Source organism: Salmo salar, chromosome ssa13, assembly GCF_905237065.1.
Source record: "Salmo salar chromosome ssa13, Ssal_v3.1, whole genome shotgun sequence".
Classification (NCBI taxonomy): Eukaryota; Metazoa; Chordata; class Actinopteri; order Salmoniformes; family Salmonidae; genus Salmo; species Salmo salar.
In genome coordinates this window covers 29,437,144-29,458,161 of record NC_059454.1, presented here as the reverse complement: position 1 = coordinate 29,458,161, position 21,018 = coordinate 29,437,144, and the positions used below count along the sequence as shown (strand labels likewise).

Sequence of the window (21,018 nt, the reverse complement as noted above, 5' to 3'; positions counted from 1 at the left end):
ACAAAAAGTGGTTGCCATTGGTCAGCATAACATATCCTGTGAGACAATAATTAAGTAGTAATGATTATTATGTACAGTATATGACATGGTTGAATAACATTACTAGTATTGCTATAATGTAAAGCAAGGATGGGCAACTGGCGGCTTGGCCGCATGCTCCCCTTTTGAAAGCCCTCGGAACTCATGCGGGGTCTGAATTTACTGTTGCGAGTTAGAATAGCAGAGGGGTATGGATATGGGTACGTAGACCTGTGAGCAACTACAGCCCCTCATGATGAGTTCAGATTTTTTGTGGCCATCACCCCCATCAATGTTGCCTATACCTGAACGTATAAGAAGTAAACGCTTATGGTCCTCTTACCTGCATTAAAAAAGTCCCCAGCACAATACTGCAGAAAATAGGGTTGTGGAATATGCCATCAAAAACGTTCCTTTCACCGTGGATCTTGCGGGCATTGATCTCGTTGAACAGTTGCATGAGCACAAAGGTGTTGAAGATGATAGTGTAGTGCTCGGAGGGGGGAGAGTGCAGAGGGGCATTGCGTCCACTATCAATATTGAAGATCTTTTCTCCTGAGATGGAGAGGAACACAAAAAAGATAAGTGGACAATAGAGTCACATGTGGTTAAAGATATACTTCCTACTTCCAAGCAAAGGTATACTAAATGATAATGTAAAACGCTACGAGCTAAATAGAGCACTACAGTTCCATGACTGCTTTTCCTCAACCTTTTGTCTCTCACTATTGCCTTTACCTACCTACCTACCTACCTACCTACCTACCTACCTACCTACCTACCTACCTACCTACCTACCTACCTACCTACCTACCTACCTACCTACCTACCTACCTACCTACCTACCTACCTACCTACCTACCTACCTACCTACCTACCTACCTACCTACCCTTCCTCATCCCCCACCTCCAGCCTCTGTCCCGCCTCCCATCTACAGTCTCAGTCCCTCCTCCCATCTCCAGTCTCCGTCTCTCCTCCCATCTCCAGCCTCCATCCCTCCTCCCATCTCCAGCCTCCGTCCCTCCTCCCATCTCGAGCCTCCGTCCCTCCTCCCATCTCCAGCCTCCGTCCCTCCTCCCATCTCCAGTCTCCGTCCCTCCTCCCATTTCCAGTCTCCGTCCCTCCTCCCATTTCCAGTCTCCGTCCCTCCTCCCATCTCCAGTCTCCGTCCCTCCTCCCATCTCCAGTCTCCGTCCCTCCTCCCATCTCCAGTCTCCGTCCCTCCTCCCATCTCCAGTCTCTGTCCCTGCTCCCATCTCCAGTCTCCGTCCCCCCACCCCCACCTGCAGGCCCCTACCCTCCCCCCTAGTCTCCAGCCTCCCACCTCCTCCTCCCTTGTGCGTACCTGCGAACAGCAGGGTGAAGATGATGGTGAGCTGGTAGATGGCATGACCCAGGATGTTCTTCATCATGGTCCTGGAGATGAGGGGGTTGTTGCGGCCGTAAGGCTTCCTCAGGAGCAGGGACTCAGTGGGCGGCTCGGTGGCTAGGGCCAGGGAGGCAAAGGTGTCCATGATCAGGTTCACCCATAACATCTGGACAGCCTTCAGGGGAGAGTCCTGGAGGGGGGAGAGAGAGGGAGGGGGTATGGAGAAGGAGAGGTAAGGAGAGAGGGAGGAAGAGGGAGAGAACGAGGCAGAGAGAGAGAGATAACAAGGAGAGAGGCAGAGAGGCAAAGAGAGAGAAAGAGAAGTAGGGAGAGATCATTTTGCTTTAAAGCTTGTTTGGAATGTTTGTAGACCGTTACCTACACTACCGTTCAAAAGTTTGTGGTCACCCCAAAACACCAGTCTCAACGTCAACAGTGAAGAGGATGCTGGCCTTCTAGGCAGAGTTCCTCTGTTCAGGTAAAGAGAGACAAAGAGAGGTAGGGAGAGATCATTTTGCTTTAAAGCATGTTTGGAATGTCCGTCTGTGTTCTTTTGCCCATCTTAATCTTTTATTTTGATTTATTTATGAGATATGTCTTTTTCTTTGCAACTCTGCCTAGAAGGCCAGCATCCTGGAGTCGCCTCTTCACTGTTGACGTTGAGACTGGTGTTTTGCGGGTGCTATTTATTGAAGCTGCCAGTTGAGGACTTGTGAGGCATCTGTTTCTCAAATTAGACACTCTAATGTACTTGTCCTCTTGCTCAGTTGTGCACCGGGGCCTCCCACTCCTCTTTCTATTCTAGTTAGAGCCAGTTTGCGCTGTTCTTTGAAAGAAGTAGTACACAGCGTTGTATTTCTCGCATGGAATAGCCTTCATTTCTCAGAACAAGAATAGACTGACGAGTTTCAGAAGAAAGGTCTTTGTTTCTGTCCATTTTGAGCCTGTAATCGAACCCACAAATGCTGATGCTCCCAGATACTCAACTAGTCTAAAGAAGGCCAGTTGTATTGCTTATTTAATCAGAACAACAGTTTTCAGCTGTGCTAACATAATTGCAAAAGGGTTTTCTAATGATCAATTAGCCTTTTAAAATGATAAACTTGGATTAGCTAACACAGCGTGCCATTGGAACACAGGAGTGATGGTTGCTGATAATGGGCCTCTGTACGCCTATGTAGATATTCCATAAAAGATCAGCCATTTCCAGCTACAATAGTCATTTACAACATTAACAATGTCTACACTGTATTTCTGATCAATTTTATGTTATTTTAATGAACAAAAAATTTGCTTTTCTTTCAAAAACAAGGAAATGTATAAGTGACCCCAAACTTTTGAAAAGTAGTGTACATCTTTGACCATATCCTAGTGAGTTACTTACAGTAAGTGGTCCATTTGGAAATTACACAACAGTGAATTGTGGTGTGGTGTGGAGTGCGAGAGTGGGAGATGGAGTGAGTACCTGTGTGATACAGGCGCCGGTGAAGGCCACAATGACAGCCACCACGTTGACAGTGAGCTGGAACTGGAGGAACTTGGAGATGCTGTCATAGACGTTGCGGCCCCACATGACCGCCTTCACAATGCTAGAGAAGTTGTCATCAGTCAGGATGATGTCAGAGGCTTCCTTGGCTACGTCAGTACCAGCGATGCCCTACACAGAGCCACAAAAAAGAGCCACTTTAAATGTACACTGCTTTGAAAAGTATTTACAGGTCTCACATTAAAAAAAACAATACATGTCAGTAATCCCTGTGCATGATAGTTACATAGTAGTAATGTACTGTAAGTACTAATGTAACAATACTAAAGTACATACCATGCCTATGTAACTATAATTTGTGAAATTTAGCGTTAAGTATGGGATTTAATATCTCCCCAAATGTACTAAAATTACTAAAGATGTGTGTCATCATCATCATCATCATCATCATCATCATCATAATCATCATTTAGATGACTCACCATGGCAAAGCCAACATCGGCCTTCTTTAGGGCAGGTCCGTCATTTGTTCCGTCCCCTGTCACTGCCACTACCTGCCGCTGCTCCAGTACGGTGCTGTCTATGATGCCTGCAGGAAGAGAAAGTTATCATTGGAAATTATACAGCTGCATGGTTTACCATCTGTTTACAAAAATAGTACTGTAGCTTTGAGTGGAGTATCTCTGACCCACCTTTGACCAGTGTATGTTTGTCTGTAGGTGAGGACCTAGCCAGAACTCTTAGTTTGGGCCAAACCTTGTCAATGCGCTCCTGCTCAACCTGTAAGAAATAAAGCCTGTATTATAGGGGTATCCACAGAAACTGTTGAGTCTTGTAACACTGAGTTATAGAAGCTAATGAATTGAGTCAGGGCACTTGCATTTTTTGTCAGTAAAAGAGTATCAAACAATACATGAATGATGAATTCTACCTCTCCTTTCTCATTTCTGATTCGTCGGTTGAATTCCTTCCCGTCTATACACAGGAAGTCATCCCCAGGCTGGATGATGCCACACTTGGCAGCGATGGCGCGCGCTGTGTTGATGTTGTCACCTGTCACCATACGCACGGTGATACCGGCCCGCTGGCATTTCTTGATAGCATCTGGGACCTGGTTAGAAAAGACACCAAAGTTTTGCTAAAGCCTTGGCACACCCTCTTACTAGCTGATGTACATGATACTACAGAGCAATTATTGAATATTTACTAAACCTACAACTATAACAAAACCTATCATTTGGAAACCCAGAATTAAAATCTTGCAACATTGTGATTTGTCAAAATGATCAGTGACAAAAAATCAAGGCACTGGAACAAAGTTCCTCGTTAGTTGTCGCATCCCACAGTCTGTTGACAGATGCTACGGTGCCATTTATGTTATGTGCGTCTGTCCATGAGAGATTAGAATACCTATAACTATATACCTACAGCATAACAAAACCTGTTGTGTCATCCTACTGTGCCTGCCCTTCCATAAGGGCCTGCTTTTCCCCACTCTAATCCTAGGTTTTTACAAGTTCTTATTTAGACATTTTTCAACAGAATTATCCACTTGAAATGAAGAGCAAGAAACAGGCAATTGTCATCCCTGTGGAAAAACTCCACTCCAAATCTACCTACATCTGTGAAAACAAATGCACCCCAATAGAGAATCCCTCTGCGTAAGGTCTTGGTTACCTCTGGGCGGACAGGGTCCTCGATGCCCACCACTGTGATACAGATGAGGTCACTGACGATGCCAGCCTCGTCCTCCCAGTCGGGCTCAGGGCTGGCCGGCAGGTCCTTGTAGGCCACGCAGATGGTGCGCAGGCCGTCGCAGGCCATGGGCTCGATCACCTTCTTCACCATCTCGTCCCTGTCCCGTGGGCGGAAACCCCGTGGGTCGCCACCACCAGCCATGATAGAGGAGCATCTGACAGACAGAGAGTCAGGACACAGATGCTCTGTATGTTAGGGCACAATATTAATGTTTGTCATTTTGTTTTGATCATCAATTCTCAATCAAGGCCCACTTTATCTTGAGGCCCCTACCACCCCTTTCTCTATCAAAGCTGTAGCCTCTATCAAATCCAACTTTGGGCTTTATTCAATCCGTATTGCGGAGGTTCCGCATTAAAGCGTGATTTAACATTTAAAGGCAATGTTCCCGCGTTAGAGGAGACTTCATTCACAGTAAATGCTGTATATGTTGGCTCAATCGGAATTTACCTTTACAATTCTATCAAGCTTCAGCAACACTGATTGAATAGAGCCCTTTATTTGTATGTGTGATTCACAGGGAAACTACTTTTCATGACAAGGCAGGCTGACAAGGCAGGCCGTCTCCAGCCTGAGAGTCAGACTCACTTCTTGAGCAGGATCTCAGAGGCCCCCTTGCTGTAGAGGCGGAAGGATCCATCAGGCAACTGCACCACCGTGCTCATGGACTTGCGCACAGAGTTGAAGGTGTAGACCTTGTAGAGCTTCTCCTCAGGGATCTGTTCCCTCACAGGGGCATAGTCCCTTTTCAGGTCCAGGATGAAGCCAAGCAGGGCACACTCTGTCTTGTTGCCCACCTGCTTGGGTAGGCCTCCCTCCTTATCCGGGGGCTAAGGGATAAAAGATGAAGATACCATGTTTCTGCTCAATAGGTGTGAAGGAAAAAGACAGAATAGGAGACTGAGCAAAATGCGCATTTGTATGTAAATTTGAATGTAAATTCTGAATTCTATGAATGGTTTATATATATTGTGTTAACATGAACAAAATACATTTCCATCCAAATGGCCAATAAAGATGTAAATGTCTTTGCCAGTTAACCAGAAAATAACCAGAAAAGATAAAGTTGTGTCCCTTTACCATTCCGCATTACAGACATTATCCACAATAAAAATGTGGGAGCATTCAACAATGTGCAGGTATCTATCTATCTTTCATAATCCACCCTCTCACCATAATCTTGGAGGTGTAGGCGCTGTTGACAGCTATGGCGTTGACGAGCGTGTCCAGCACTTTAGGATTCATCTGGTCAGGGTGTGGGACCTTGTGGAAGTGCTGGTCGCCCGCGTAGGCCTGCACCACGGTCATTCGGTTGGTAGTGAGGGTGCCTGTCTTGTCGGAGCAGATGGCCGTGGCATTGCCCATGGTCTCACAGGCATCCAGGTGGCGCACCAAGTTATTGTCCTTCATCATTTTCTACAGGGAAGGAGGAGGAAACAGACGGAGAGGGATCTTACTGTTAGGCCTCCACCTGAGAAACTACAATACAATTCAGCTGCATGTACAATATATAGTATAGTGTAATCGTGCCTTGATTTTGCCATATGGGGGATATTCGAGCAAAAACACGATTTAACATGATTGTCACATAATGTCTACAGCAGCGCACGCACACGCACACGCACACGCACACACACACACACACACACACACACACACACACACACACACACACACACACACACACAGTTTATTACCCTTACCTTGACAGAGTAGGCCAGTGATATAGTAACAGCCAGTGGCAGCCCCTCAGGCACAGCCACCACCAGCACTGTGACGCCGATGATGAAGAACTTGACAAAGTACTGCACATAGACGGGGGTACACTCAGTGAGCCACTCCCGGCCCTGCACAACAAAGGTCTCAATCACAAAGTACATCACCAGGATGATCACTGTGATGGCTGACATGACCAGACCTGAGGAAGAGGACAGACAGACACACAGACATGGCTACTTAGATCAAAGAACAATGTGAAGAGTTTGTCGGTAGCAGAGTATGCACTGCTAGCCAACCTTGTGCATACATAGGTCAAGTCAGAGTGAATAAGCAGGCCAGCAAAAAAAAGTATTATGAACGCTGAACGTTTAGAGTCAGCCCTCACCTGCCTTCCCGATCTGCACGGCCAGTTTAGTGAGTTTGCCCTGGAGCACAGACTTCTCTTTTTTAGGCACGTTGCCCTTTTTCTTCTCCGCTTCCACCTCCCCACCTTCAGCGCTCTTCAGGGGCTGCATCTCCATGGCAACAGCCTCATCCTGTTTCTTGGCTAAGGTTGGGGGTTGTCACAAAGTTAGGGAGTGGTTAGGATGGTTAGAGAAAAGCCAAGAGGTGTAGTGGGCGTTTCGGTGTAAAATGGCTGCCATGCTTCCCCCAGGTGGGTTCTACAGCTACAGTATGCAACTGTAACATGTAACATAAATCAAGTTACTGCTTCCATCTTATTTGAGAAGTAAAATGTTTTAAAATATTTTGTATAAATTATTACCTCATGCCATCTGTTGTTTGCATAGTTCCGCAAAGGATTGACATAAAGTAGCCTACTTGAAATGATGGATGATTCCTCTGCCTTGGAATCCCCCTGTTTCTTACCTTTGTTCTGATTGTTTTCCAGTGTCCCATCTTGCTTGCCTGTGATTAGGCGAGAGAGAGAGAAATATCTAGACTGATACAGCTGAATGTGACAGACATATTGCTGCATGGGAGGCAAACATTGCTCCCATTTTAACCCCCCTAAAGGAGTAAAAATCGAATGGGAAAATGAATAGACAAAATGAAAGTGACAGAAACGTGTGAAGAAATCGCCATGACTTATATCAACATGTTAAACTTACTTTTCAAAATATTTTACAGTTTGTTATTTTTTTTCAATTACATTAGGGGTCCACAATTTCCCATGGGAGTCCCATGGAATATCTCTAGCAAACCCCTTCAGCAATCTAACTAGTCTAGTAGGGGAAACACCTACCATTCGTGATGCTGATCTGTTTTGCTTCGACTGCAGGGGTATTATTGCCCTCTGATGAGATAGTGGTTTGGGATTTGAGATAGGGACAGGGACAATAAGAGATTTTATCAAATTAAGAAACAAAAACAATCAAAACAGTAAAAAGGATGAGCAACAGAAACAACAAACAAGGAATGAAAAAAAATGAATGTATGAGACCTCAGGAGCAGCAAATAAGTAAACCATTGCATCATGTCTTTCTGTGGTCTTTATTGTGAAGCTTCGTCCTAACCAGAGGCTTCCCCCTCTGTGTAACCCCATCTCCATCTTGCTCTCCCTCTTTCCATTCAAGTATTGATTGCTTTGGAGACTCCTATGCTTTTAGATATAATTATTAAGCAGCTAGCTACCACTCTTCATATCAAGGAGAGGGAGACAGGGAGAAAAGTCTCTGCCCATGTACTGTAAATGCACACTGTACAGTTCAGAGATGCTCTGCTCTCTCTTTCTCATAAGCAGAAGTAACATCAGGCCTTGAATGACACAGCTCATCTCTTCAACACACCTATTGAAACTGCCAATGCATGATACTTATATACATCTGTCTGTGTATATATAGTATAAGAAACAGACATTGTGAGTCAATCATATGTAAATACATCCAAGTATATATGAAAATTTCATTTCCAAAACGTTATATGCACAAATTTTTCACATTTGTGTTTTTTCATCAGAAGTGAATGCTTATGGATATGTAAAATATCACTGGTCTCATATTAAAATACGTTTTGTTGCAAAACGATATACAGTTGAAGTTGGAAGTTTACATACACTTAGGTTGGAGTCATTAAAACTTGTTTTTCAACCACTCCACAAATTTCTTGTTAACAAACTATAGTCTTGGCAAGTCGGTTAGGACATCTACTTTCTACAAACAATTGTGGACCTCCACAAGTCTGGTTCATCCTTGGGAGCAATTTCCAAACGCCTGAAGGTACCACGTTCATCTGTACAAACAATAGTACGCAAGTATAAACACCATGGGACCACGCAGTCGTCATACCGCCCAGGAAGGAGACGCGTTCTGTCTCCTAGAGATGAACGTACTTTTGTGCAAAAAGTGCAAATCAATCCCAGAACAACAGCAAAGGATCTTATGAAGATGCTGGAGGAAACAGGTACAAAAGTATCTATATCCACAGTAAAACGAATCCTATATCGACATTACCTGAAAGGCCGCTCAGCAAGGAAGAAGCCACTGATCCAAAACCGCCATAAAAAAGCCAGACTACGGTTTGCAACTGCACATGGGGACAAAGATTGTACTTTTTGGAGAAATGTCCTCTGGTCTGATGAAACAAAAATATAACTGTTTGGCCATAATAACCATCGTTATGTTTGGAGGAAAAAGGGAAAAAGGGGGAGGCTGAAGAACACCATCCCAACCGTGAAGCACGGGGGTGGCAGCATCATGTTGTGGGGGTGCTTTGCTGCAGGAAGGAAAATGATGCGGATATATTGAAGCAACATCTCAAGACATCAGTCAGGAAGTTAAAGCCTGGTCGCAAATGGGTCTTCCAAATGGACAATGACCCCAAGCATTCTTCCAAAGTTGTGGCAAAATGGCTTAAGGACAACAAAGTCAAGGTATTGGAGTGGCCATCACAAAGCCCTGACATCAATTCTATAGAAAATGTGTGGGCAGAACTGAAAAAGCGTGTGCTAGCAAGGAGGCCTACAAACCTGATTCAGTTACACCAGCTCTGTCAGGAGGAATGGGCCAAAATTTACCCAACTTATTGTGGGGAGCTTGTGGAACGCTACCCGAAATGTTTGACCCAAGTTAAACAATTTAAAGGCAATGCTACCAAATACGAATTGAGTGTATGTAAACTTCTGACCCACTGGGAATGTGATGAAAGAAATAAAAGCTGAAATAAATCATTCTCTCTACTCAGCTAATTTACTAACATTTCTGAAAATGGATATATAGCGTTTTGGAATGAAACTCTTCATATCCATTTTAAGCATCCCTGGTATATGTATTGCGTTTCAAATGTACTATATTTGCTTCATACTCACAAAAATGATACCGAACATCTTAATGACATTACACCTTCAGCCTGTCTTATTATCTTACCTTTCTTGTCTTTCTTCTCATCCTCCCCCTCCCCCTCTCCAGCCCCCAGTAGAGTGAAGATGATTCCAGTTTGAGAGTTGATCCCCACAGCAGTAACTAGCATCTTTCCTGAGCCTTCCATCACATGAGTTCCTAAAGGGATACAAAGATGAAATTCCTAAATAGACATGGGAATAACCCTTCACTTTTTCCACATTTTTTTTACGTTACAGCCTTATTATAAAATTGATTAAATTATTTGTTTGTTTTTCCCTCAGCAATCTACACACCCCATAATGAGAAAGCAAAAACAGGTTTTTAGAAATTTGTGCCAATTTTTGCCAACCCCCCCCCGGAGATATCACATTTATATAAGTATTCAGAACCTTTACTCAGTACTTTGTTGAAGGACCTTTGCCAGCGATTACAGCCTCGAGTCATCTTGGGTATGACGCTAAAAGCTTGGCACACCTGTATTTGGGGAGTTTCTCCCATTCTTCTCGGCAGATCCTCTCAAGCTCTGTCAGGTTGGATGGGGAGCATCGCTGCACAGCTATTTTCAGGTCTCTCCAGAGATGTTTGATCGGGTTCAAGTCCAGGGTCTGGCTGGGCCACTCAAGGACATTTAGAGACTTGTCCGAAGTCACTCCTGCGCTGTCTTGGTTATGTGCTTTGGGCCATTGTCCTGTTGGATGGTGAACCTTCACCCCAGTCTGAGGTCCTGAGTGCTCTGAAGCAGGTTTTCATCAAGGATCTCTCTGTACTTTGCTCCGTTCATCTTTCCCTTGATCCTGACTACTCTTGCGGTCCCTGCCACTGAACCCCCCCCTACACACAGCTTGATGCTTCTACCACCATGCTTCACCGTAGGGATGGTGCCTGGTTTCCTCCAGATGTGACGCTTGGCATTCAGGCCAAAGAGTTCAATCTTGGTTACATCAGAACAGAGAATCTTGTTTCTCATGGTCTGAGAGTATTTAGGTGCCTTTTGGCAAACTCCAAGTGGGCTGTCATGTGCCTTTTACTGAAGAGTGGCTTCCGTCTTCCGTTGCTTAGTTTGGCCGGGCGGCCAGCTCTAAGAAGAGTCTTGATGGTTCCAAACTTCTTCCATTTAAGAATGATCGAGGCCACTGTGTTCTTGGGGACCTTCAATGCTGCAGAAATTGTTTGTACCCTTCCCCAGATCTGTGCCTTTATACAATTCTCACGTCCTGACCCTTGTAAGATGTCATTTTCTATAGTAGAGTGGTCAGGGCGTGACAGGGGGTGTTTTTGGGTGGTTTTCGTGTTTTCTGTTTCTATGGTGTTTTCCTAGGTTTCTATTTCTATGTTGGGGTTGTTGGGATGATCTCCAATTAGAGGCAGACGGTTCTCTATGTCTCTAATTGGAGATCATATTTATGTAGGGGGTTTTGCCATTTGGTTTTGTGGGTTGTTAATTTTGAGTAGTGTGTTTTCTCTCTGTGTCACGGTTTGTTGTTTTTGTTATTTCAAGTATTTGGTGTATTGCATTTAGTTTCACGGTTTAATAAATATGTGGAACTACAAACACGCTGCGCCTTGGTCCCCTTTATACGACCCATGTTACAGAACTACCCACCAAAAAAGGACCAAGCAGCGTGGTGGGGATCAGCTGGAGGGATGGACTTGGGAGGAGATTTTGGATGGGAAAGGACCCTGGAGGCAGGCTGGGGAGTATCGTCGCCCGAGGGAGGAGATTGAAGCAGCAAAGATGGAGCGACGATACTACGAGGCGCTATATCCACCAAGAGGCAAGGTGGAGAGGCAGCCCCCAAAAAATAAATTGGGGGGGCATACGGGGAGTTTGGCAATGTCAGAGGGGAGACCTGAGCCAACTTCCCGTGCTTACCGATGAGAGCTGTGGAGTGAACCGGAGCCAGTCAGGGAGTCAAGCGCGGAGCTCGACGCAAGATTCCTGAGAGAGGTACTGGCGTTAAGAGCACTGCGGAGCGGGCGTGCTGTGGAGCGAGTGGATGAACGAGCAATGGGTTATGGTGTGATGCGCTCTATATCGCCCATACGCACTCACAGCCCGGTGCGCCCGGTGCGCCCGGTGCAAGCTCCTCACCGGTGTAGGGCGAAGATGGTCATTCAGCCAGGAAGGAGTAGGCCTGCTCAGCATGCCTGGTCTCCAGCTCGCCTTCATAGCCCAGTACATCCTGTGTCTCCTTCCCGCACTTGCCCTGAGGTGCGTGTTACCAGTCTGGAGCCACCTAGGCCAGTTCCACGCATCAGACCTCCAGTGCGCATGCCCAGTCCGGAGTGTCCTGTTCCTGCTCCATGCACTCGTCCTGAGGTGGGGGTTATCAGTCTGGCGCCACCCATGCCAGTACCACCCATCAGGATTCCAGTGCACAATCCCAGTCCAGAGCTTCCGGCGACAGTTCCCCGTCCAGAGCTTCCGGCGACAGTTCCCCGTCCAGAGCTTCCGGCGACAGGTCCCCGTCCAGAGCTTCCGGCGACAGTTCCCCGTCCAGAGCTTCCGGCGACAGTTCCCCGTCCAGAGCTTCCGGCGACAGTTCCCAGTCCAGAGCTTCCGGCAATGTTTTTCAGTCTGGAACCTACTGAGACGGCCTACAGTCCAGAACCTACTGAGACGGCCTACAGTCCGGAACCTACTGAGACGGCTTACAGTCCGGAACCTACTGAGACGACCTACAGTCCGGAACCTACTGAGACGGCCTACAGTCCGGAAGCTACTGAGACGGACCTCAGCCCGGAGCCTCCAGCGACGCTCCCCAGTCTGGAGCCTCCAGCGAAGCTTCCCAGTCCGGAGCCTCCAGCAACGCTCCCCAGTCCGGAGCCTCCAGCAACGCTCCCCAGTCCGGAGCCTCCAGCGACGCTCCTCAGTCCGGAGCCTCCAGTGACGCTCGTCAGTCCGGAGCCTCCAGCGATGGTCCTCAGTCCGGAGCCTCCAGCAACGCTCCTCAGTCCGGAGCCTCCAGCGATGCTCCTCAGTCCGGAGCCTCCAGCGACGCTCCTCAGTCCAGAGCCTCCAGTTACGCTTCCCAGTCCGGAGCCTTCAGCGGCGGTCTGCAGCCCAGAACCTCCAGCGGCGGCCTGTAGCCCAGAACCTCCAGCGGCGGTCTGCAGCACAGAGCTTCCGGTAATGATCTACAGTCCGATTCCTCCGATAACGATCCACGGGCTGGTGTTACAGAAGCGGAGGGATCTGCGGGCGGAACGGGGATTACGCCCTGAACCGGAGCCACCTCCGTTGCTGGAGGATCGGAGGGAGAGTAAGGTTCTGGGTTTAGCACTAGAGCCGCCATAGACATTTGTCACCCTCCCTACCCTCCCTTTGTGTTTTGTGTTTTTTGTTTTGTTTTTTTGGTTGCAGTCAGAGTCTGCACCTTTGGGGGGGGTCCTGTCACGTCCTGACCCTTGTAAGATGTCATTTTCTATAGTAGAGTGGTCAGGGCGTGACAGGGGGTGTTTTTGGGTGGTTTTCGTGTTTTCTGTTTCTATGGTGTTTTTCTAGGTTTCTATTTCTATGTTGGGGTTGTTGGGATGATCTCCAATTAGAGGCAGCCGGTTCTCGTTGTCTCTAATTGGAGATCATATTTATGTAGGGGGTTTTGCTATTTGGTTTTGTGGGTTGTTAATTTTGAGTAGTGTGTTTTCTCTCTATGTCATGGTTTGTTGTTTTTGTTATTTCAAGTATTTGGTGTATTGCATTTAGTTTCACGGTTTAATAAAGATGTGGAACTACAAACACGCTGCGCCTTGGTCCGATCCTTTAAACAGTCGTGACAACAATCCTGTCTCGGAGCTCTACAGACAATTCCTTCGACCTCATGGCTTGGTTTTTGCTCTGACATGCACTATCAACTGTGGGACCTCATGTCCAATCAATTGAATTTAACACCGGTGGACTCCAATGAAGATGTAGAAACATCTCAAGGATAATCAATCGAAACAGGATGCAACTGAGCTCAATTTTGAGACTCATAGCAAATGGTCTGAATATTTATTTAAATAAGGTATTTCTGTTTTTATTTTGAATAAATTTGCTTTGTCATTATGGGGTATTGTGCTTAGATTGATGAGGGGGAAAATAATTTCATACATTATAGAATAAGGCTGTAACGTAACAAAATGTGTAAAAAGTGAAGGGGTCTGAATACTTCCGAATGCACAGTATTAATCATGTCGCACCTCAAACAGAAGGGAGAATTTCCATTAATATTGTTTGCAATCAATATGCTGTTCAAAGAAGGTTATTGTGGAAAAATCTGTGTTTATTTCTATGATGTAAACATAGTGGACTGCTAAGTTCACATTACATAGTGACGTCATCTTCGCTGAGAGCTAAAAGCCTATTCTCATTCCTGGAGTGACAAGCTCGACTCTGGAGCTACTGTAGTTTGTGTTTTTAATCACTGAGTAAGGTCACTTTCCTCTGTTTCTCCTACTGACCGGTGATCTAATTACTTTTGTACAGCAGAGCTCCATTATGTTCCCATTAATTAAAATACTTTATCACAAGAGACCAGGGGTTGTTCAATAACACTGTTCACACTGCCTAATACCAGGGAGTGGAATAGCTCAGCATACTGCTAAATATGTTTGATGTTGATGATTGCTTACATATGTAATGGCTTGGGACTGTTATGAACTTGTGCACTAAACCACAGCATGTAAATGGTCATAACAAGTAAAGTGAATGTATTTCAACTGGAACTGATACATTCTTATCAGCAGACTCAATAGCCTTGGTTTCTCTAATGACTGCCTCGCCTGGTTCACTAACTACTTCTCAGATAGAGATCAGTGTGTCAAATCGGAGGGCATGTTGTCCAGACCTCTGGCAGTCTCTATGGGGGTGCCACAGGGTTCAATTCTCGGGCCAACTTTTTTCTCTGTATATATCAATGATGTTGCTCTTGCTGCAGATGATTCTTTGATCCACCTCGACGCAGATGACACCATTCTGTATACACCTGGCCCTTTTTTGGACAATGTGTTAACAAACCTCCAAACGAGCTTCAATGCCATACAACACTCCTTCCGTGGCCTCCAACTGCTCTTAAATGCTAGTAAAACTAAATGCATGCTCTTCAACCAATCGCTGTCTGCACCCGCCTGCCCAACTTGCATCACTACTCTGGATGGTTCTGACTTAGAATATGTGGACAACTATAAATACCTAGGTGTCTGGCTAGACTGTCCTTCCAGACTCACATTAAGCATGTCCAATCCAAAGTTAAATCTAGAATCGGCTTCCTATTTCGCAAACAAAGCCTCCTTCACTCATGCTGCCAAACTTACCCTCATAAAACTGACTATCCTACCAATCCTTGACTTTGGCAATGTCATTTACAAATTATCCTCCAACACTCTACTCAGCAAATTGGATGCCGTCTATCACAGTGCCATTCGTTTTGTCACCAAAGCCCCATATACTACCCACCACTGTGACCTGTATGCTCTCGTTGGCTGGTCCTCGCTACATATCCATCGCCAAACCCACTGGTTCCAGGTCATCTATAAGTCTTTGCTAGGTATAGCTCCGCCTTATCTCAGCTCACTGGTCACCATAGCAACACCCACCCGTAGCACACGCTCCAGTAGGTATATTTCACTGGTCATCCCCAAAGCCAAGACCTAATTTGTTCGCCTTTTCTTCCAGTTCTCTGCTGCCAATGACTGGAACGAATTGCAGAAATCACTCCAGTCTAAATTGCTAAACTGTAATTACTTCGCCACTATTGGCCTATTTATTGCCTTACCTCCTTACTTCATTTGCACACACTGTATACAGATTTTTCTATTGTGTTATTGACTGTACGTTTGTTTATCCCATGTGTAACTCTGTGTTGTTGTTTTTGTCGCACTGCTTTGCTTTATCTTGGCCAGGTTGCAATTGTAAATGAGAACTTGTTCTCAACTGGCGTTCCTGGTTAAATAAAGGTGAAATAAATAAAATAAATAAATAAAAAATTCCACAGCATTTACAGAGTTTGCATTCATCCAATGTGTGGTGGCCTAAACATCAAGTGATGTATGAGCACCTCAAGAGGTAAGTGTAACAGATACTGGGGAAAAAAACAATCAATGATAAGAAAAGGGAATTGTGTATATTGATTGATGAAATCACATCATACATATTTATTTATTTCATCTTTATTTAACCAGGTAGGCTAGTTGAGAACAAGTTCTCATTTACGATTGCGACCTGGCCAAGATAAAGCAAAGCAGTTCGACACATACAACAACACAGAGTTACACATGGAGTAAAACAACATACAATCAATAATACAGTAGAAAAATACGTCTATTTACAATGTGAGCAAATGAGGTGAGATAAGGGAGTTAAAGGCAAAAAAGGCCATGGTGGCAAAGTAAATACAATATAGCAAGTAAAACACTGGAATGGTAGATTTGTAGTGGAAGAAAGTGCAAAGTAGAAATAGAAATAATGGGGTGCAAAGGAGCAAAATAAATAAATAAATACAGTAGGGGAAGAGGTAGTTGTTTGGGCTAAATTATAGATGGGCAATGTACAGGTGCAGTGATCTGTGAGCTGCTCTGACAGCTGGTGCTTAAAGCTAGTGAGGGAGATAAGTGTTTCCAGTTTCAGAGATTTTTGAACCTGCAGCTGAATACTTTCAATATTTGATATTCTGCTCCATCACCAATGTGGATTAGCCTGCTCCATCATCAATGTGGATTAGGCGGCTACATCACCATCACAACAGCGTGATTATTTTAGATCTCTGCATAGACCTAGCCTAGTGGACCTATGGAGTGAGTAGCAGAGTCCAGTTCCGAGTATCATTATTGGGTAGAGGATGAGTGAGGGTCCCCTGTGGGTCTAATGGATTCATGACCCGGTGCTCAGGATGCTGACCAGGGGCTACAATCCGATTAGCCCTGTCAGGCTCCAGGGAACAGGGAGGAGTCGCTCTCTCACTGGGAGAGGCAATGAGATTTCCCCTCTCGGCACTGCAGCCAGCACACAGAGACACAAAGTCGCCCTCCCCCGCTCCTCTGCCCACTGACAGCACTCATCCTGCAGGCAGAAGCTACCCGCGCCCAACGGTAGTGTAAGTAGTGGCTCTGTTTTGAGTTGCATGTGTCATATCACGGTCAGGAACAGGGAAGGTTTCAATTTGTTAGTAGGCTTAAGAGGCAGGTGTCAGCTTCACAACAAACTCCAATCACGGGTCAAAGACTAGTTCGATTTTTTCAACAGCATAGCTAACTAGCTAGCTAGCTAACTAGCTGGTTTACATAATCTACTATCTCTGTGATCAGCTGATAGCCTACCCCTCTTTGCCCTCTCTTTGGGCAGTAGGCAATAAGCTTTCTTACAGTCAGATGAGTGGGATTTTGCATTGGGGGGCGCACACACACACACACACACACACACACACACACACTGCACAGAGGCACAGAGGCAAACACCCTGGCATGGCCTCTTTCAGCCGACTGTAACATGACTACTGAATATATGCAAACAACTCACCAGACAGCAACATGGGGTCCTTGTCAACAGACTTTTTTACATGGTCAGACTCTCCGGTCAGCGAGCTCTCATCGATCTTCAGGTCGTTGCCCTGTATCAGTATCCCATCAGCAGGCAGGAGATCACCTGTGTGGGAGCGGAAGCAGCAGGAGACAAGGGACCAGAGACTTATAAGGATCTATAAGGAATTATAAGGATCCAAACATCGTTATGACTGCTTAATAGAAATCTACACAAAACCAGATATGTTTAATGTATTATTTATGCATTTATGGTTGAGCTGTTATGAATGTTTGATTCTTAATAGACTTTCGGTAAGATACAGAAAAAGGAACTACAAATGCATTATACACAGGTAGCTACATAGATTGTCCAACCAGGTATACTACATCAGGGGACCTCTCCTGATCCTGGACTGACCGTATTTGATTTGGGCCACATCCCCGACCACCATTTCAGCCACAGGGATCTGGATGACGGTGCCATTCCGCACCACGGCAAATCGCTGCTCCTGCTCAATGCGGCTCTGCAGCCCCCGGAACTGCTTCTCCTTGCTCCAGTCGTTAAAGGCCGTCACCAGCACTACGCAGACGACAGACAGCAAGATGGCCGCGCCCTCAATCCAGCCAGCCTCCGCCTCGCCCTCGTCCTCTGCACCGGATGCCACATTCCCACACGCTGCAGAGAGAGAGAAATAGGAAGAAAGATAGAGCAGAGAGAGAAAGAAAGGAGGTGAGAGAGAGGGCAAAGAGAGAGAGGGCAAAGAGAGAGAGAGAGAGAGAGAGAGAGAGAGAGAGAGAGAGAGAGAGAGAGAGAGAGAGAGAGAGAGAGGGCAGAGAAGTGAGGGAAGCGGGAACTCTGCTCACCTGATGAGTTACCTTAACTGAGAGAACTGAAAACCTGTGTTAACTCCCATAGCTAATGCCTAGGCTTTAGCTCATTAATGCTTTATTAAGGCATGCGGAAGGCCAAAGTCTTATACCTGGACAGTCAGTCACACCTACCTTCGCTCTCCTCTCCAGGCGGTTGGTAGAAGGACAGTGCGAGGGAGATGATGGCAGCTATCTCTAGGATGATGAGAGTTACATCCTGTAGGGCCTCCCAGACCAGCTCCAGGAACGACTTGGCCTTCTTAGGAGGGATAAAGTTCTGGCCAAACACCTGGCCACGCTTCTCTAGGTCTGACGGGTTGTCCGATAGGCCTAGAGAGGACAGGGAATGCTGCTACTGAACATGATGCATGGCATCCCTTCATCCACCTCACTGGATTTAATTTAAAACACTATCAGATTCTTGTGTGAATTCAGTAGGTAAGTGGGTAGCTAAGAAACTGTTGAAGATTACTGTAGAGGGAAACGTTATTTGGATGTTCTATCAGGATGCCTACATAGACCAAACATTTGTCAAATTGCAGGTCTCTGCCATGAATCTGAATCCGTTTCAGCTCATCATGCTTCAGAGAATTTGTCTGTAACACTTCATAATAGGTTCATATTAGAAACTGGCCATGTGAAATACTGTTGTCATAAACAGTCACTACATTATATAGGACATGGTCATAGAACTTGAGATAGTTACAGTTTAGGCCATGTTTCTTACAGCCTTGTGTAGGCATTATGACAGAGAATTAAAATAAAATACTTTCAAAATGTCTACATTAGAGCAGACAAAACACAGCATAACCATCTTTCAATTACTTCTGTAAAAATACATTGCAATAGACTCACTCACATGAATCATATAACAGACATATAAATGTTTGAGTGTTGACACTGGGTGCTGGGTGCTCTTTTAGTAGAATGAGATAGATGGGGTGGGAATGGCACAGATGGCTAAGTCAGTGTGTGTCTGCTTCTCTGTGGGGTGTGTGCTCTGGCACACCCACCTCATGTGCTCCCCTGCCAAACATCACCTGCTGCTACTGTCAACCCAGCCATCTCTCTCTCTCTCTCTCTCTCTTTCACCCAATCCCATTTGGGGGGTAGTCAAAATGTAGTCGCACTATAACCGAGTTCAGAAATGATGTGTGAAACAGTCTGGTGATAAAAAGACATGTGAGTAGGAACATTTCAGGGCGATGAGATATGCAAATTAATAATTCATCTGACTCTCTGTGAAAAGTCACATTTTACTCATTCAGACAATATTCTCACAGTTGCCATGGTAATGAAAGGTTCATGAACAAATTCCCCTTCATCTCTCTAACTGAAACAGCCTACATTTATCTCTACTGAATTATAAAAATAGTTTGTAATCATCATAAAAGTGTGCAGATATTAGAAGTTTGTTGAATCATAGGCGCTTGTATAATTTAACATCATCTAAAAAGTGACAAATTACCTCATTTTAAACTATAATGGTGAAAATATAGCAATATGCTGAAAACATTAACCGCTCAAATAGTGGTTTGAGCATCTCTCCTCAGGCCTATTTTATGTTTGCTGCAGGAGGCCATGATGAATGAGAGGAGGTGTCTGTCTCTCTGCCTCACACCCACCAGATTGCTGATGCTTTTGTAGCTTAGCAACATAACATGAAAGCCTGTTCGGGCAGACTGAGTTGGGAATGCACAAATACAGATAGAAAACCAGGCGGATGAGGACAGTACAAATGAGGACATCTGGTAGAAACCATCTATGCAAACACGATGGTAGTGGCGCTATAGCATAAAATATCATCAACTGGTTGTTCATAAAAAATCCAGTTGATTTGACCTATTAGTTTGAATTTTATTAGTAAGGTAGACTAATAAAGTGCATTGTATGTTTCCAGTGAAGTATGTCATTGAGAGTGGTGTGTCTGAGTGAGACTCTCACCATCGGCTGGGGAGGTCTTCAGTCTCTGACAGAGGCCCTCTGTGTCCGTGTAGTTCTCCTGGATCTTCTGAATGGCCTCTGCACCTCTCAGCTCCATAAGGTCCCGCAGGTCCTCCAGGGTGGCCCCAAAGTCCCCTGCATGGTTGACCTCTGTTCCCCCTCCACTACCTCGCTTCTTGGGTTTGAACTCCACCGAACTATTGGCTAAGTCCCCCATGATTATGTGTGGTAATAGAAGTATATTGATTCTTCAAAAAACAATGATTCTCTGATGGACTTCTTTGAAAAGGGCCAGGGTAGGCCAGGATAGGCCAGGAGGGTAGGAAATGCTTGACTATGTGATTTTTAGATTAATGTTCCCCCATGCCACTCCCTCCTTTGCCCCTTCTATGATTCTCCATATCAGGGCATGTGTGGAAGAACATTTGGAAATGTTTTTGTCGCGTGATTTGACGGAGGTTTATTCCACCAAAGACCTTAATCTGGTCTGTCTCACAACCCCAGAAGAGAAAAGAGAATCAAACAAAATGATAAGGGGGATACCAATCCATAGAAACAGATATTTGTAAGGAGAGAAACAGAAAGAAGAGCTCAAGCGTTTGGAGGTGAAGAGAAAGATGCTTTCGCAGGTGGAGTGTAGGATTCACCTAAAGGCTGTAGAAGATGGAGAAGATGGGTTTTGTAGGGAATATTCTTACATCATTAAACCCTATCTAGATGTTGAGTTGTCAACATTTGCTACTATAAACCCAAGTCTGAAAATAACTCTCAGATTGTAAGGATTTCAGCATCATGACAGGATTTCACTCTGTCATAAAAATGTGATCTATAATTTGCACCAAAGAGAATTATTAATGAGCCAATAGGAGTTGCTGCAATCCCACCCCCTCCCTCACTGGGACACAAATCAAACGAAACAAAAAAACAGACATAATTTATTTATAAAAAGTCTATTGATTTTTAGTTTATTGATTTAGGATGTTATGGCCTCTCTAACTGCTTAGTAGCGGGTTGG

General features: G+C 45.2%; 1 protein-coding gene across 5 annotated transcripts in view; it reads right to left on the bottom strand.

Annotated features, from left to right (window-relative positions):
- The window catches only part of LOC106566841 (plasma membrane calcium-transporting ATPase 3), a 35,136-nt gene that overhangs the window by 11,877 nt on the left and 2,241 nt on the right, over nucleotides 1-21,018 (bottom strand). For 2 of the 5 annotated variants that reach the window (XM_014135301.2, XM_014135298.2), the window contains exons 2-19: nucleotides 20,004-20,657; nucleotides 18,192-18,389; nucleotides 17,608-17,865; nucleotides 17,188-17,313; nucleotides 9,717-9,848; nucleotides 7,598-7,648; nucleotides 7,222-7,260; nucleotides 6,737-6,898; nucleotides 6,336-6,550; nucleotides 5,806-6,048; nucleotides 5,221-5,462; nucleotides 4,552-4,786; nucleotides 3,806-3,985; nucleotides 3,567-3,654; nucleotides 3,357-3,463; nucleotides 2,854-3,045; nucleotides 1,365-1,578; nucleotides 362-573 (exon numbers count right to left, since the gene is read on the bottom strand). In XM_014135301.2, the coding sequence (XP_013990776.1) occupies nucleotides 362-573; nucleotides 1,365-1,578; nucleotides 2,854-3,045; nucleotides 3,357-3,463; nucleotides 3,567-3,654; nucleotides 3,806-3,985; nucleotides 4,552-4,786; nucleotides 5,221-5,462; nucleotides 5,806-6,048; nucleotides 6,336-6,550; nucleotides 6,737-6,898; nucleotides 7,222-7,260; nucleotides 7,598-7,648; nucleotides 9,717-9,848; nucleotides 17,188-17,313; nucleotides 17,608-17,865; nucleotides 18,192-18,389; nucleotides 20,004-20,220 (3,111 nt within the window). In that variant the 5' untranslated portion in view covers nucleotides 20,221-20,657. The remainder of the gene's footprint in view (nucleotides 1-361; nucleotides 574-1,364; nucleotides 1,579-2,853; nucleotides 3,046-3,356; nucleotides 3,464-3,566; nucleotides 3,655-3,805; nucleotides 3,986-4,551; nucleotides 4,787-5,220; nucleotides 5,463-5,805; nucleotides 6,049-6,335; nucleotides 6,551-6,736; nucleotides 6,899-7,221; nucleotides 7,261-7,597; nucleotides 7,649-9,716; nucleotides 9,849-17,187; nucleotides 17,314-17,607; nucleotides 17,866-18,191; nucleotides 18,390-20,003; nucleotides 20,658-21,018) is intronic. The other 3 variants (XM_014135300.2, XM_014135304.2, XM_014135299.2) reach the window with 2 other exon arrangements.